This window comes from Tympanuchus pallidicinctus, unplaced genomic scaffold (genome assembly GCF_026119805.1).
Source record: "Tympanuchus pallidicinctus isolate F22 unplaced genomic scaffold, pur_lepc_1.0 scaffold6, whole genome shotgun sequence".
Taxonomy (NCBI): domain Eukaryota; kingdom Metazoa; phylum Chordata; class Aves; order Galliformes; family Phasianidae; genus Tympanuchus; species Tympanuchus pallidicinctus.
In genome coordinates this window covers 13,633,165-13,650,773 of record NW_026294780.1, presented here as the reverse complement: position 1 = coordinate 13,650,773, position 17,609 = coordinate 13,633,165, and the positions used below count along the sequence as shown (strand labels likewise).

At 40.0% G+C, this 17,609-nt stretch overlaps 1 protein-coding gene across 3 annotated transcripts in view; it reads right to left on the bottom strand.

Annotated features, from left to right (window-relative positions):
- The window catches only part of RASA3 (RAS p21 protein activator 3), a 129,499-nt gene that overhangs the window by 66,476 nt on the left and 45,414 nt on the right, over positions 1-17,609 (bottom strand). For all 3 annotated transcript variants that reach the window (XM_052664739.1, XM_052664740.1, XM_052664741.1), the window contains exons 3-4: positions 16,089-16,192; positions 4,171-4,265 (exon numbers count right to left, since the gene is read on the bottom strand). In XM_052664739.1, the coding sequence (XP_052520699.1) occupies positions 4,171-4,265; positions 16,089-16,192 (199 nt within the window). The remainder of the gene's footprint in view (positions 1-4,170; positions 4,266-16,088; positions 16,193-17,609) is intronic.

Sequence of the window (17,609 nt, the reverse complement as noted above, 5' to 3'; positions counted from 1 at the left end):
GCTGAGGCTGCCCCATTGGTTTAATTATTGCACTGAGATAGAATATTAATGTTTCCAGTAATGGTCCAAGTCCTGCTTTATTTCCACTGAAACATTCAAGCACTTGCACTGTGAGACACATATTTAGCTGTAGGCACTGCAGTGTCCCAATGAGGAGCTAGCAGGCTCCATCAGAAGATGTGATTTCATACTCATACGACAAACAATTATAATTTTGGTTAACTTCAATAATCTGTCTCACAGAGGAGCTTAAACTTAAACTCCCTACAGCACAACAGTCTTATCATGCAGGTTATATCTGAACTGCAGTTGGAGTACGTACTAACAGGACTGCAGAAGGAAATGCAATATGATATCAAAAAGCTATAAGAAGCTAAAACAGCTAGTAAGCTGTAGGGCACCAATTCACCACTAGAATAAAAACCTGTTGACCTCAAAAAGCAATTACTGTCCATTGCTGAAATACACACCACTTTGTTCTAAGGCTGCTGCTAGATACTTTCTCAAATTAAGGGAAATTTAGGTGTATCTGACTATGTTGCCCACAGTGAACTAGCTAGTTTGCTGACAGCATGGTGAATGTTGAAACAAACGATGAACCAAAGCCACAAAAGACATATGGGCTGGTAAAGCCTAATCTGCACCTGTGGACTGAGTTGCTGCAGAGCATCTCTACCACTTGGCATGGGAGTATGCAGCACACGGAACAGCAGAAGGCTGTAAGACAACCTGCCTTTTAGCCACTCTTTGCCCAGATGGACAATGCCCACTTTTTTCCTTCAAGATGAGCAATCATGCAGAACTTAGGTACATCTTCCTGTCAAGCAAGGAATGGCTGTGGCATTAAAGCATCTGACAGCAGTGCTCGTAACTGTGTAGACTGATGATTAAGCAGTCCAATTGTCAGTAACACTCTCATCTACCATAAAGCTTATCAGTCTTAGCTTGACTCCTGACAATACAAAACATCTTTGTAAGACAGTAAGAATTAGCAGAGCTGGAAAACCGTAAGACTAATCACAAAGCCCTGAGCTAAATATCTCAGCAACTGTGTCTGATGCTGTTATACGTTATCACCAACATTTTGATTACAGCATCAGAATAATTGAAGCAGTAGATTCTGAGAAAAAATTGTGGAAATAGTACCATAGAATTGTTAAGGTTGGAAAAGACCACTAAGATTATCTACTCCAACACCATCACCACCTTGCCCACTAACCATGTCCCAGAGTGCCATATCTGCATGGATCTTGAACGTCTCCAGGGATAGTGACTCTTAAAAAATGCACTCCACTTCCATTACACTGGAATTCAACATTCATTTCCATTTGCAAAAAAATGAAATTGATTTTCCTACCACATATCAATCCCTATATTTGAAAACAGAGAGAAGTATTTCCGTTTCAAAATCTGTATCACTTCCATAACCCACAGAAGTGAAGTCCAAACCATGTCAGTAACAAAATTTTCATTATGCACACTGCAGATAGCCAGCTAAAAATACCAGTTTTACATCAGAAATGCTGTTATCCACAATTTCAAGTCAATCCTTCCGTTCTCAAAAATAAGGCTGGACGTGTCCCAGAGCAGGGCATCTGAGAACCAAGGCACCCAAGATCATTAATATGTCATTAATATTTTAATAATCCACTGATTCTAAGCTGGTTTGCAATTTCTGATTCTGCTATTTGGTGTGCTTAAAACCTGGATATTTTCAGGCTTGGCAAACAACAATTGTATATGAACACTTAGGCTTTTTGTCATATCATGGCCCAATGATTAGAGAAAATTAGAAACCAGTCTTTTTGTTTTGTTTTGTTTGTTTTAAATTCATCACTATGACTTGTATGACCTCAAGCAGGTCACACTCTCATTGACACTTAGTTCTCACTCTATTCAGAGTGTGGGAGTGACAGTAGCTTGCCTCAATGCAGTGCTCTGATGCATAACTAAATAGCCATAAAGTGCTCTATGACATGGAAAATAGTATTAAGGCCGCTGACTGACTAAAAGAGAAGTAAGATTCAGGCACTTCCTGGCACATTTCAGTGTTTCTCCCCTACATATGTGGCCAATGGGAACAACTGCTAGAATGATAAACCTACAGCTGCCGCACTAAAATAACTTTCTGATTTTTAGTATTAGTATGAGTCATTACAAGTGTTAATCACCTAGAATGTCTTAAATGATTTTCCTTAAAATGGGAGAAAAACTGAAAACACTGCATATTTAACATTACAAACACCCTTTTCTCTTATAAATGCAAAAGTGTTTAGGAGAAGGTTGTATACTGACATACCGCAAGTATAAAAAACACAAACAAAAATACTCAATCATTTGGCTATCTTCCCACACATAAAAATTTCTACAAAATATTTACAAATTTGCTCCCACTGTTTCGTAAAGCACAAAGCCCTCATATAATATAAAGACTTAATATTAAGACTTAATATAATACTTAATAAAAAGACTGTGGAAAAATTAAGTAAATAGATAAAACCATCAGAGTGCTATTCATTTTTAAACTAGTTGTAATAAATGTTTATTGCAGAGTGCAGAAATTGCTTTTAACCCTTGGGCTCTTGTAAAGAAACAGGGGAAGTGATAAACTGTGCAATTAAAAACAGGGAATATGCTTTCCAGCAAACATCGTGTTCCTCTTCTCTCCAAAAACTGGCTGCAAACATTTCAGCTCACAGTCTAAATTACCTGTGCTGTCCTAGAAAGTACCCTGGGTCTACAAAGATTCCTCAAGCTCATTCTGCATAAACATTACACCAAAATAAACTATGCAGAAGATTATCCAAATATCAGTGTTTTTCAACTGATACATTATAAAGGGAAAGTTTTTGTATCCAGCAGGAAATAAACACTAAACCTATTGTTCTAAAGTCACTGTCACAAGAGGTTCTGGGGTAAGAAGAAAGGGAGGCAAGGGTAAATGAAATAGACTTCAATGTTAAAAGGCTATTAAAAGCCTTTCCATCACCATCAGCATCGAAATGTGGCATTAAAGAGAATCAATATTCTACAGGAGAATGTTACAAACTGAACAGGCTGTTATGAGGCTTTCTTTGCATCATGTGTACAACAGCTTATGATCTGTCACTCCAAATAAACAGAAAACCTATCCTTGAATATGCTATTGCATATGCTCCACTATACATAACCACGCTATGTTTTGCAATGATTTTCAGTATGCCATTTTTTGACTTAGCATGGGCAGACCAGTGTGCAAACTGAAAACTATTATGTTATTTCTAACCCTAGCGCACACTTACCTCAGCAGCATTTCCCATTAAATTCACTGGAGATTGTTGCACAAGTCAGACAATATCTCAGCTCCTAAGTGAACACTGTGGTTCAAAAGTGGGTTTGGTTTTTATTGTTTCGTTGTTGATGTTGTCGTTTTTAAATAGAAAAAAATTAGTAAAGTAACTGAATTATATACACTTAATATTCTGCTACAACACTTTAATTTTTTGTTTTGTTATAATGACTGTATTCACAAGACCTAACATTGTGACAGAAATCAGAAACTTTTACAATGAAAAAAGAAGGAGTTGTTTTGTGCACCACTGTCTGCAAGTACCAAACTCAGTAGAGGTAGAGGGAGAAGTAGAAGCAGAGGTAAAGCGATATTATCTTTAGCACTCCAACAGCTTGGAGCAGGGCCCAGAAATCTGGCAAGGAATAGGTTTTTTGTTTTATGTTGTTTGTTTGTTTTTGTTTTGTCTGAGATGTACTTGTTGCCATTCCTGTGACAACCTGCCCATATAATCCTTTAAGATAGTATCTGTGCGGGCACTATCTTCAAGCTGGCTCAACTCCCCAAGGAATCAAGAGTTACAACAGTTATTTATAAAGTTCTGAAGTTATTTGATACCTAGCAGATAACCACGCTCTTCCTTGTATTAGTAATCCTGGTAGCTCACTAAGTTTTAATTATTTCTGTGAGCAGAATCCTGGCCCCATTGACTTCAGCACACTCATAATTCAGCCTATGCACAGACACCCCATACAAGCTGCAAATATCAATGAAACACAGACCATACCAATAAGCAATACTTCTCTTTTACAGTGATGCAACACACCTGTCCTTGGGCCATGGAGCCCATGAAGCAATTACATGGCCCTGTTACAAACACTCCTTTGTCAAGATCACCTCACCTGTACTTCCGAATCGGCATCAACATGCTGGAGTTGAAACCAGGTGTCTCTGTTATGATACTTCTGCAGATCTTCTTTCTGAATAGCTACCTTTCCTGTAAGTAAAACAAATGAGAAGCACGGTTTAAGATACGCTATAGCTCCCCTAAAGTACGTTTCCATCAAAAATGGGTTTAAAACACTGATTAATGGACTACTCAAAAAATGCTTCAGAACAAGGAAAGACTTCTTCAGGGCATTTTTTTTTTAAGCACAATACATAATTCTTTATGATTAACACTTTTTTCCACTTCATATTGTGAAAGACTTTAAAATTCATAACATCATACTCGCATCACAGACCAAAGGAAGCACAGTGCTGTGTGGATGGGTTTACAAGCATGCTTGCAGTAAAAATGTTACTACTTTGACATGACAATTAAACATGTGGTGGAAAAAGATCAAAAATGGTTGGAGGTTGATGGGGAAGATGTTTGTTTGAGATTTTTGATGCAGATGCCTGTAAGAATCCCAAAATAAATTTCCAAGCATGCAGTTATTGAAAAGAACATTTTACTGTATTTTCATAGGAGAGGCACAGCAACTAGGAACACCACGTCAGGGCTGACTCCCAGATCTGCATGTGAGGCCCAGTCAGTTTGCCACTCTAAGCAGCAAAAGACGTATCAACTGCACTCCAGCCTCGCAGGACTCATATCCCACAGCCCAGGGCCACCCAAGTACTACCACTCACACACTAATTCTGACTGTTGAGAGAGAAAACACAGTGGAGCTTTTCCCCATATCTTTTTCAACTCCCCCTTACTGCCATCCAATTTGCTTTTTTGGAAGTTATGGCAACAGAAGCCAGTTCCATGCAGTGAACTAATGTATATGCAAGCTAGGGGCTAACACATATGTAAAGCTGTAACTTTCATCTCGTCCAGCCTCTCAGGCATTATGTAAAGCACTCTCAGAGGGATAACAGAACTTTTTCCAAGTTTCTTTGTATATATGAAGCGGAGCATGGCACACCTGATGATCACATGCCCTCTGGAAGCAGCTTTGGGTTGGGTGCTACATACTCAGTGCCTGAGGAACCATGTTCAAAATGAAAGAATCCAGGACAGCAATAGATGCTCATGGGGATTAAGACAGCCACTTTTTGGCAGCATGGTTTGGTAACAGACCTTTCTGCTAGAGCGAGTCAGTTGCATACAGTTCGCAACCACTGCTCTGCTGCAGAAATAGAGACTTCAATCAAACCCTGCAAGACAAAATAAGCCAAGTGACACAAGTCACAGTAAAAACAGGTTTCCAAGGCTCCCTAAATCTATGCAGCTTGAGAGTCTGAAATCTAGAAGTTTCTGTAAGTCTCAAAGTAACCATGATATTACGCTTCTCCATTCCCTCAAATTTTGGCCTTTGCCTTATGGAGTTCCCCCTGGTTCCCCCATCTGCTGCTGCTTCCCTGCACTCTGTGGCAGCTGCTGTGGCATTCTTCTGGCACGCTCAAGCTACTTTTGGTGACAGTTTCCTGACTTTCAGTCCCAGTCTCTAAACAGCTCAGCCACCCTACCACAGCTGCCGTCCTCAGCATCTGACATGGTTTCTGCTCTTGCTTCCACAAAGCTTCTGCCCCACTTCTCCCACACCTTGCTTCCTCTGCCCCTGGCACGCTCCTCCCTTGCTCATCCTTTGCAGATTACCAGATCCATCTCCTAGTAAACTTTACACTAGAGATTACCACAGCAGATTAAGTGCACCGCAAATGCAGGACTAGTGATTGAAATTACTTAGAAAAACAGTAAGTTACACAGACCTACAAAGCAATACGGCAGAAAGGTTAAACGTGAAATGTGCTGAAGAGAAGATAAGAAGGTATGCTGCTGAGAACCTCTGTACTGATGGCTGCGTATTTTCACAGCTATTGCTTGTATTCTCTAACTACAGCAGTATGTGTGTAACCTAGTTTCTCTAAAACACTTGGTCAGAGGAACATGTTTAAAGGCATGACTTTTCAGTAATTGCTGTGGTCTTCATCTGAGATTGTTTACCTTCCGTGCTTGCTATCCTTGCCATACTCTTCAGTCTCTTGCAGAAATCCCTCACCTGACTGCAGGGTAACACACACTTCACAGGTGTGTGTTGCCAGTATCTTTGGATCTCTTTCACCCATCTCCTCCCCCAAAAGGACACTCCTTGTGGAAAGCTCAGGGATTATTTCAGCAATATCAGCACCAGTACAGAGCTGAAAAGGTGTGACTGTCTTCTCTTTTAGTATGGGCTCCCTGAATTTGGCACGGCAAAGCCAACCCATGCAGGTCCAACTGCCTGATCAGCAGGTAGGTAGCACAGCAATCTGTGCCTCCAGCTCCAAAAGGGTTAACATGGCAGCACAACTGTTTTGATTAGGAAACCGAAGAGGACTGTTTGCTCTGCACACAAGCAGTTCTTATTAACGAGTGAAACTTATTGGCCAGGCTGGATGGAATCCAAAGCTTTTCTCTGTATACCAAGTGATCCACAAAGAAGAAAAATCTAGTGGGAAAATGTGTGCGTGTTGGTGGGGGTTGCTGGAGAGTAAAGAAAGGACCTATACTTTAGCTAGTCTAAACATACGTAAAAGTATATTACTGACAGGGTGGATTGTTTAACCTGCCCTGTTTAATAGTTCTATGTACAGCAGCAGCCTACAGAATGTCTATTAATAACTCCCAGTCTGTAGGGGCCATGTCCACACGCCTACCAAAGCCATGCTTTGGCACCACAAGGCTCTCTAAGGCCCAGTGCCAGCACTGAGGACAGTTGGGTCTCGCCCCATTCCTTATAGCCTTGCTCGGTCTCCAGTTGGCCAATGCAGCAGCAGGAACAACTTCTGGGCTCAGAAGAACTGGGTTAACTCTAGGTGAACAAGCACAAGCTGTCGGCATCTGTCATTTGCACTGATACCACGTAGTAAAGGCCTATGGTTCTCCTTGAAGATAAATGTGACGCCAGAAGTCCAAAAGGTTTGCTGCCGCTCACTTAGAGGGCTTTTTCTCTTTGAGATTCCTCAGCATGCTCCCAAACTTAACCCTATCGCACAGCACTCCTCCTCAAAACCTGGGCTGCTGCCAGACAGCAGTGACAGACTCCAAATCTTGTCTCTGAGGCAACTCATCATTTATGCTGGTTTCCTCAAGCCACCCAGGGCTGCAGAAAGCCTGCCTGTATTAGCTCATGCTTTTAGACACTGCATGGGAGGAGGCAGGAGACAGAAGAGTATGCTGAGTGATATTTAGTCACTTCAGTTACAAGGTTTTAAAAGTAAATAATCTTCTCAACCAACAGAGATTAGGTAAAAGCATTCTTCTAATCTGAACTAATTCATTTCCCAGTGTCCAGTATTTGTCAGGACCTCAGGCTGGAGATGCATGGGGGCAATCCATGCACTCTTCTGCATGTTCCTCATCCACATGGCAGTCACTTTTTCTATATTGCCCAAATTCACACAACAGATCTGGCACGTTTAAATCCTAAGCCTTGCACTCAAAACAAAGATGTGACATTCCACACTTGATGCCCACCTGGGAATCTCTTCAGCAGAAAAAAACAAAGCACCAGCAACTTGTTCAACTTGTGCAAAGACTTTCACTACCGTGCACTTTTGTCCTTGCAGCATGCCGGACTTAAGTTGCTGAAGAAGCCAATTCAACTTCAAAAACACCAAACAACAAAAATAAACATATTGGAGGAGGAGAAAGTAGGAACAATAAGCTTCAGGGGTCATGTGTGGGCTGACACATAGATCATTTCAACTGACTTGCTTGACAATTCAAGGCATATTGACACAGTGGGAAGACAGGTGGTGGGAGAAGGTTAGTGGCAAAAATATGCAGCAGAAATAGGTACAGATTTCTGGCCTCACCTCCTGAGAAAGTGTTGTGAGTACAGTGCACCTTCCATGCTTGTCCCTCACTGGAGTTCCAAATGGTCTTCCCAGGCAAGTCAATGCCTTTGCCTTTGCTACTGGCAGGCCAAGAGCTTGCCCTTGCACATCTCTGAGCTTCAGTAAGGGCTTAACATTTCCATACTAAGACTTAGCGTGGAGTTTGAAACTCAGCTCCAAATAGTCATAGCAACCTTCTATTCTCCATTGACATTATCTGTAGCATTGTTAATTACATATATTATATATAATTTATAGCAAAGGCTTAGGTCTCAGTCACATGCTAAGAGGTACCAAATGACTAATTAATTCAGTCTTCTCTAGGGTCTGAGTAGAGACTACTTCACCTCCTATGTCCAGCAATATCAGGCAGTAAGAGGTCATGGGCGCCAGTTCAGAAGTTGTTTTCTGCTAAGTACACAGACCCACTATATCATTGAATTCATTTAAAATAATTGATCTGAGGGTGCACAAGGAGAATCACTTTCATCAGCTGGGAAGACTAAGGACAAATCAGAATTGACTTTAATCAGCATTTTAGGCTGTGAAAGGCTTCTATAACCTTGAAATCTCCAGCCAAAAAGCAGTGCTAACTATTTCAGACTATGTAAAAATTTTATAATTATCCTCATAAACGATTATTTGTCGTGAAATAAAAAAATCTGCAAGACAAAAAGGGGTAGATGCTTTCACTGCTTAGGAACTCTACAAATCTGCTTACCCCTCCCGAGGCATGGAAAAATATTGATATAAGTCATCTCTCTAGTTGAGGATTAAAAAGATAATTACAGGAATTAGAGGCAACAGAAGGTCAAACAGCCTTAGAAGCACCAGAATGACTCCTACTGGCTCCTGTGCTGTGCACCATGAAGAGCAAGTACTGCCAGACCACCTGCATCCATTGCTAAGAATTAGTGGTGACAATGGCAGGACTTACAGCATAGCAACAGTATAGCCTACAAAGAGGACTGAGGTAGACTACACTCACAACCCCATTTTCATCTGTTTTTTGAATAATTAGTGCAACTATAAAAAGACTTCTGATACCCATTTTTACCCTTCTTAGGATTTGTCTTAATAAGGCAGAGAGGAGTAGGCTTGCGATTAAAACATAGCTTCTAACATTAAAAGAAGAAAGGTGCTGCACTGCACAGACTACCTCTACCATGTTAGCTCTCCTGTCTTATATGACAATTTCTACCCTCCCCTTCACCTCCTTGAAGAACCAGCTTGCATAACCACACTGGGATAAGCTCTCTGCCAACTGCTGTCTGGGTCCTTTAAATGAATCTACCCCTGAGAAATGGCTAGTCCATGGCTTATCCCCCTTGAAGTGCAGTCACTGTCATTTGCTTTGCCTCCAGCAGGCACTCATGCCCTTCAGCATGTTGCTTGCACTGGACAACCAAATCCACCAGCATCAGCCTCTTCCAGGTACTCCCACCAGCAGTCACTGCTATTGAGTTGTCTTCACAGGTTTAGTCTTAGTACAAGCAAGACATAAGTCCAAAAGAGGCTACTTAACAACTCCTTGTTCTGAGATAAGTACTCAAGAAAATACAGTAAGCCCAGCTCGATCTATGCTAGCTAGAAGTATGTTTGTGATGGAAGGATAAATCTATGATATCTCAATGCAGGAATTATGAACACTGCCACTGGTAAGAATGGGGGACTGTGTAAAAGGACATTTCAGGTTCTAAGCTTTGTTTATAATACGCACTTGTAGGAGTATAAAGGAAAAATGTGCATTTTTGAAAGCTCAATTTTGTTTTCCTGCTTTTATGATCATCTGTTATGCTAAAACATACTGTGAGTGCACCCTAACAAATTATTCTATGCAGATAGTGTTTATTTTAGGCTTTCTACACAACTGTAGAGAATCTTCTGAGGATAATTCCAGTTTACAGTTTTCTAAGACTTGTCACTGTGGGACACAGTCATCTGTTTCCTTTATTTCATTAGTAGCTATATTTACACCACATCGAGTAGATATCATTCCCATGTCATCCACCAGTACACCACAGAAACAGTAAACCAAGTTTTGACTTCTGCCTAAGCAGAGGACAAAGAGAACAGTTTTTACTACAATATAGATCTCTACTTTATGTTGTATTTGAAGATCTTTCCCTTGTTATCTATCAAAAAGCATAGGTTAGCAAGAAGATTCTTTTTCAACTTTCCTTGAAATCCAAAAAAATATTCAAATGGTGACATTTCAGCTACATTTGGCAACAATTACCCAAAAGCAATAGACTGCTTGCTTGTAGTGGCAACTCTACAAACACACCTCCTCAGCCCTGAAGTACTTATTAACAAAGGCGCAGTCACCTGTAATGTGCAAACCTCAACCAATTTTCAGTTCCAGGGTGTTCTTATTCTGTGAGAATGCCTATCAGCTACATTTTGGTTTCATCTAATTTAGCCTAGAGCATCTAAGTTTAATTACCTCTGCAGGCACTTTTTTTTTCCTATTGCCTTACTTGCTTCACCTCATCTAGTATTAAGCAAGGAAAACAGTTACAGCCTGCCAGAATACAGAGGCCCAGAGACTTTCAATTTGGTGTACAGCACACCTAATAACCTCTATAAAAGTGGCTGAGAGCAGCGAGTTGTAGCAAATGTACATAACAGAATGACTTATTAATCTTCTTTCTGTTAGCCTTCTGTCCTTGCACTGAAGAGCTGAGGCGTGTGACATCCATGGTTGTATTTTTTTTTCTTCAGTAAAATTTCACACCCACTAGGACTGCAACCAAACCTTCCCCTCAGTCAGGAGTAACTCAGGCATGTGAAAGAAAGTTCAAACTCCCCAGTGCAGTAACAGGGACATGATTTGATCCAGTACACTTCTTTCTTTCCCTCAGAGCTTCACAGTAACTCCATTTTACTCTGTTCAGGATCATGCATTATATAGATGTTAGCAAGTCAGTTACATGCATTTGTTACCAAAATAAATGAAGTGCTGGGGAGCAGGGAGCTGCTGTTCCTACTTTATGATTTGAAAAGTAACCAAAAAAGTATCTAAATTTAAACAGAATTTACCTTTACTTTCAGTAGTACATTTCCTACTCAAGGCATCCCAACATTCCATACACATCTATACGCATACCAAACTTCAGCCATTAACCAGTCAAGGCATACATTAGCAAAGGACAACTTAAGGCTATTTTATCTGCACAGTAACTGTACCCTTCACATTTTATCAAGAAAAGCCAAATCATATTCCATGTCCTCTGAGATCTGCATTTCTTCTTCATATTTGCATCTCAACTGGTATCCAAAATTCTTCCAAGACACAGTTCTTCCAGATCCGTATTTTTAGCTAACAAAATCCTACACGACTTGGCAAATTATCATTAGGGAAACACAAACGTAATAAACAAACATGCAAACTCAAAGATATCTTGTATCTCAACAACCCTCCCATCCTGTATGCCAAAACACTTCAGTATGTTCCACAAACATATCTGCTACACGTGTTCCAGTTTCTGAATATGCCTGCTTCTCCTCGGAAGTTTCTATCAGAGGTTTCAGGGGGTTCTTGTTTTTCATTTTCTTGCCCCCACTCCTTCCGGTTTTGGTAGCTTAAGCATTCTCATCTGTCACACACAGACTCACATTTTGAATGTCAGAGAGCTTATCATCACAGACTTGTACTTCATATTTAAATAAATAAGAGCATGCCTACTCTAAGTTCTAGTCACCCTGGAAAGCAGCACTGCAGCATCAAGAGAAAGTTCTAGCAAAATTAAATAGTGATTCAAAAGGCACTTTACTAGCCAGCCACCTTAAAAAATCAAAATAAAAATCACTACGTAACAAATTCTCACCCACTGTAACACACCACAGACATTCTCTTTCCCTCTTGAAACCCACTCAAAACCAGCCAAACAAACAATACAAGCAGATGTCTGGTACATGCCATATCACACAGGAAACAAGGCAAATTCACAAGCTAAGAAACATCTGAACTTAAAACCAGACTCCCTAGATGGAAGAACGCAATCCACGATTCCCTTCTTTGAGAAAGTTCACTGCTGGATGAGCATGGGTAACCACATGTTCTTCAGCAGAAATGTCTCACAGTGACATAATGCAACAATCAATCTCTGTAATGCAAACAAAGGGCCCCTATTCATGGGATTCAGCATTTCAGTGGAGACGAGCTCATTCCAGCATTAAGCTAACCAAACATTTTCAGTAGAGACTTCTTCCTAACATCCCTTCCTCAAGTCTCCTCAGCAAAATGTCTCTTAAGACAAAGTTGAAAGTTCAGAGTAGCTTTTTCTTTTAAATACCACACAGTTTGTTCCTATAAAATAATTGTCATCCAAAACAAAAAAAAAGCCCACCAAAACCTCCACTACTTAGTTTTGCTGTTGATGATTCCTGTTCAATAAATAACCAGAAAATACCCCCATGCACTTACTTCAGAGCAATGTTCTCCTTCCAGAATATTTTCCAATTACAAGCAAAAGTTACATAATTAGTATCAGAAGGTGACAGTAATTCTGGATTTCTCTTCTCTCCAGTGCCTTTGAGATATTTGCAACATGTCCACATCTTTGAAATGTTCTTTACAACATGCTTATGATAAGGAAGGAGGAGAAAAGATGGAGAAGAGGGAAACTCAGACTAGAATAGCTTAATATGCACTGTAAAATTTTGGTGTAAATCAGCATCACTGGAATTTTGATTTTTGGTGCTAGATGAGTAGGGATAGGCATCAGTCTGCCTACATATGGATTCTGCATTCGAATGCATAAAAAAAAATCAACACCAAAACAAGTTACACATTGCAGGAACAGAACCTCACTTCTCTGAAGAGGTATTAAAAATCAGATTTTAAAAAAAATAATTCTAACCTGATCAATCTTTCAAGAATCCCAAAAAGGTCTGTCTGCATCATCTGCAAGTTTTTCTTTTCACAAGCTGCTCTCAGCAGCTTTCAGAGAAGATTACTCCAGAAGCTCCTGAAGAATTGCCCTCCAATGTCAGAGCTTGATTATTAAAACAGGAACTAAGGAAACATGGAGAAAAGGAGACAATTTGCACTTCTCTGTTGGCAATTTCATGGGTCTGGTTTGTGTCAAGTGTTCAAAAATCCTTGTTTTGAGAGAAAGTAAAGCCCTTAGCAAGAAAAATACCAGCCCACGGCCTGCCAACTTATGGGCCACTGCAGCTGCAGAAAACCAGTGACACATAGGAGATGAGATGATTTCAACAGTGAGAAACTGAGAAGTTGTAAGAAAGGCATTATTGCCTCCATGTTACAAAAAGAAAACTGGAGATCAGAGAGACCAAAAAGCTTTCCCAAAACTCACTCAAAAATCATAAACTGACCTCCTTTCTCCCCAGGATGCATACGCTAGAGCTAAACATTCATTTTCAGTTACCTCACCTCCACCCTAATGCTTTACCTAATGCTTTTTCTGCAAAGTACACGTGTGTCTGGACACTACTAGGAGTTCTTCCTGTGCAAAAGCATTTTCTCAGGAACGGGTAGTTTAAGTTGCTACCACACAGTTCAGAAGAGTAAAACTGAATTATTTCATGGTAAGTCTGGAAGATGGAATTCTTGCTTCTTAAGAGAAGCGCCCACAGCTTTGTCTGTTACTGCACTGTGTTTACTTGGTACTCTCACTAAGGTCTCTCACCGTGCTCTTCCTCCGAAACAAACATGAATTTTACCTAAATAGATTTCTAAACATTTGCAATCTAGCATACTAAAATAGCAAACATAACTCCCTGCCTCAAGAAGTTACAAGCACCAAGAATCATACTAAGAATTTGTAATTTTCAAATTAAAAGCAAAAGGCATTCTAGTGCTTAGGTAATATGCTCTGCCAGCTGCAAACCCTCCTGCCAAGGGAACCTGGATTTAGCTTATATTTTGAATTTACTTCAGTAAAGCCTTTAATACTATTTCTCACAGTATCCTTCTGGACAAAACATCCAGCATTATCCAGAGTGTCCAAAGGAGGACTATGAAGAGGCTGAAGGGTTTGGAGGGGAAAGACTCATGAGAAGCGGCTGAGGCCCCTCGTTGTGCTCAGTGCAGAGCAGAGGGGCTGAGGAGAGGCCTGATGGCTGCAGCTCCTCACAGGGAGCGGAGGGGCAGCGCTGAGCTCTGCTCTGTGTGACAGCGACAGGGCTGAGGGAACGGCATGGAGCTGTCAGGGGAGGGCAGCTGGGGGTCAGGGAAAGGGGCTGCAGCACAGCGCCGTGGGCATGGAGCGGGATGCACAGGGCTGTGGGCACGGCCCGAATGCAGGACTTCACAGAACATTCTGACAGATCTCTCGGTCATACAGTCTGATTTTTGGATGGTCCTTGTGGAGTCGGACTCGATGGTCCTCGTAGGTCCCTTCCTACTCATGAAATTTGGTTTAACTATCAAGTTTTACTTTGGAAATTCAGCAGAATCTAAACAGCCGGAGAAACAAGAAAGTCCTTAATTCACGATAGTCGATACTTGTTTGTAACTGAGGGAAATGCATATTTACCTGTTTTAAATACATTCACGCATCAACAGCACACAGCTAAGAGAAAGCTTCAGTTTAAAGTGAGCTGCTTTATCTGGAAATTACAGAACACTTAACAGTAGGTTAACATGTCATACAAAACAGAGAACATCATCTTGTCTAAGAACTTCTTCAACAAAGGTTAATTCAAAGTTGAATTTCCACTAACTTTACTGAGCTTTAAAAATCCCTGACGTGGCACAATGAACATCACCAGAAGTCTCACTGCGGTGTAAAATGCAAAATCCACAAAAAGAAGAACGCAAAGCTCAGGCTCTTACTGACTTCTCAAAATCCATGTTTTTGACCAGGCAGGTCAAAGGAAAAAGAAAAAAAGTAGAAAAAGAGAATTGCTAGGTTCTACACACAGATAATCCCAATTACTGACAAAGAATTCCTTAGTGGATATGTAAAATGTAAAACAGCAATTTAAACAAAAAGAAGAAGCTAGCAACTGCATGACAAACTAGTATAATGTGAGGACATATACAGAGAGATCAGCACCAGTACTTTAGGCATATTAACATTACTGCTTTTCATAGCATTATACACACTGTTGCTCAGCATCAGACAATTTCCTCACTAGGAATTCTGACAAAACATACACGTATTACTGATAGCTACAGCCATACTATAATTTTTTCTTAAATAACAGTCAGGCATGACTTCAAAATTAAAAATGAGAAACTGAAATTAAAAAGAAAGGGGAAAAAAAAACAAACAAAAAACAAGCAAGCAAAAATGATGCCCCATCCCTGGAGGCTTTCAAGGCCAGGCTATTTGTAAGCAGCCTGGTCTGCTAGTTGGCAACCCTGCACATAGCAGGGGGGTTGAAACTAGATGATCATTGTGGTCCTTTTCAAGCCAGGCCATTCTATGATTCTATGAAAAACAGCTAAAATAACTTTAAATGGAAACTGTTCCTCTCAGAGATAATTATTAAACTTCTAGAGGTTTTTACAAGACCTTTATTACAGAGATAAATTTGCTCTTATCTAGTTTGCTGCATGTGACATGCAAGGCAAATAATATCTGGCAGACACTCTGCCCAAAATAAGCAACAGTTTGCTCTAACACTGGTTATAAAAAGTCACCATTGTGCTGTACCTATGACCTGTATCTATTACTCTCCATCTCATTACTGCGGTCACAGTTTAACAACATTTCATGCAGGTAACTACAGTGAGCCCTACAGTACTGCAAGACTGAAGACACTGCATTTAAAAAATTTACAGTAAAAAATGATGTGACATTTAGGCGATGCTTTATTGACTATTTTGATTAAACAGTACTTATCTCCCAGCTTTCTCTATATGTGATATCCAAGGCACTTTTGTCATCTGACAAAAAGAAGAATACTGAGCGCTACTTACCACTGTCATGGTCAGACATAGCAAGATCCCAACTCTTAAGACTATGTATGATCTAGTAGTTAGAAGTCCAAGAGAAGCTATAATAAAATAATAATTTATATGATCACATACCTATGATGGAATCCCTTCGAAAAACATCTCTGTCAAAAATATAAAATGACAGATGGCGAAAGGTCCGAGGAATTTCACAGTAAAAGTCTTCTCCATAGAAGGGGCTGGGTAAGGAAAAAAACAACATACAGATACACACACACAAAGAGAAAGAAATTAGTGTTGGTATCCTGGAGGAGCCAGCATCCTTACATTTCACACTAAGGACATCACGCTGGACTGCAGTGATCACTCCCACCCATGAAAGTACACCTTCAAGCACCATTCCAATGTTACTCTTCCCACCTACCTTAAATGCCCACAGAACAAGATTTCCTAATGTGAAAAAAGAGCAAGTATTTGTTTCTATTTGGAAAAACAAGAGCCCTTAACAGAAGGAGGGCAGAGACCTTATGATTTGTTTACATATAGTTTGTTGGATATGGAAGTCCCTGCTGCCACACAAGGCTTACAACAGACTATACAACAGAGATCACAAAAGCACACAGATGAACAGGATATGCAAAATACAGCATGGATTAAGGAATGCATACATACTTTTTAAAAGATTTTGTTTTCTTAAATGTCTGCAGCCTTCTTTTCAAACCTTCCAAAGTTTCCAATTTAAAGACGAGTTCAGTCAACTGGTACTAGCTAAGCCTGGCAGCTGTCTTGATGCTTGTTACCTGGTAGCCCTGCAGATCTATTACTGCTTGTAAGGTTTTATAGAATAAGTTCTTTTATAGTAAGACAATATTTTGAAAACATAGAAATAAAAAGCCCAATCTCAGCATGAAAATCTTGCAGAGACTTATGGGCTTTCTTTAGACTGTACCTATTTAAATGGGGGAAAAAAAATCTCAAACCCCCTAAAAGCAATCTTTTCAGTTCCTGTTATCCAATTATACGGTTGAGGAATTATTTCTAAGAACTATAAGCATTTATCAACATTATTTATTCATTGACAGGTCTACCATTTTACCACAGATTTTTAATTCCAAGTCACTCATGCTTCAGCAAATCTAAATTGGTGGATGCAATTTGAGTCATACAGACAAATACAGCAAGTATGGCAGAGGTAAACTTCAATATAAATCTCACATCCTAACAAACTCAAAGCCAGTAGGCTTTTTCTTCCCCTTTTAAATACAGACCTCTTTATTGGCTTGGCTAAGCATGAAGATAGGAGATAGAACCATACTGTAGATTTAATCATTACTGAAAGCTTTTTTATGTTACAAAATGTCATAGCATTAACTTTTGATTTTTCAGCCTCCTGTTTGTCAGCAGATGTTATTCCCTCAATGTCTTTCGGGTCACCAAAGCACAGGTGTATTACTCAAATATATATAAATATATCTATCACTCAAATACTGCTTGTATTTCTGCCACTTCTGAAAATACACTACCCCAAAATCCTCTAATTGTCTCACAAACTAGCTGGCAAATATCATTCAATGCACTGAGCATCACAACACAAACGAGTTCATCACTGTGTTTGAGGAAATAGATGCATGTCATACCATCCAGAGGTATCTCTCA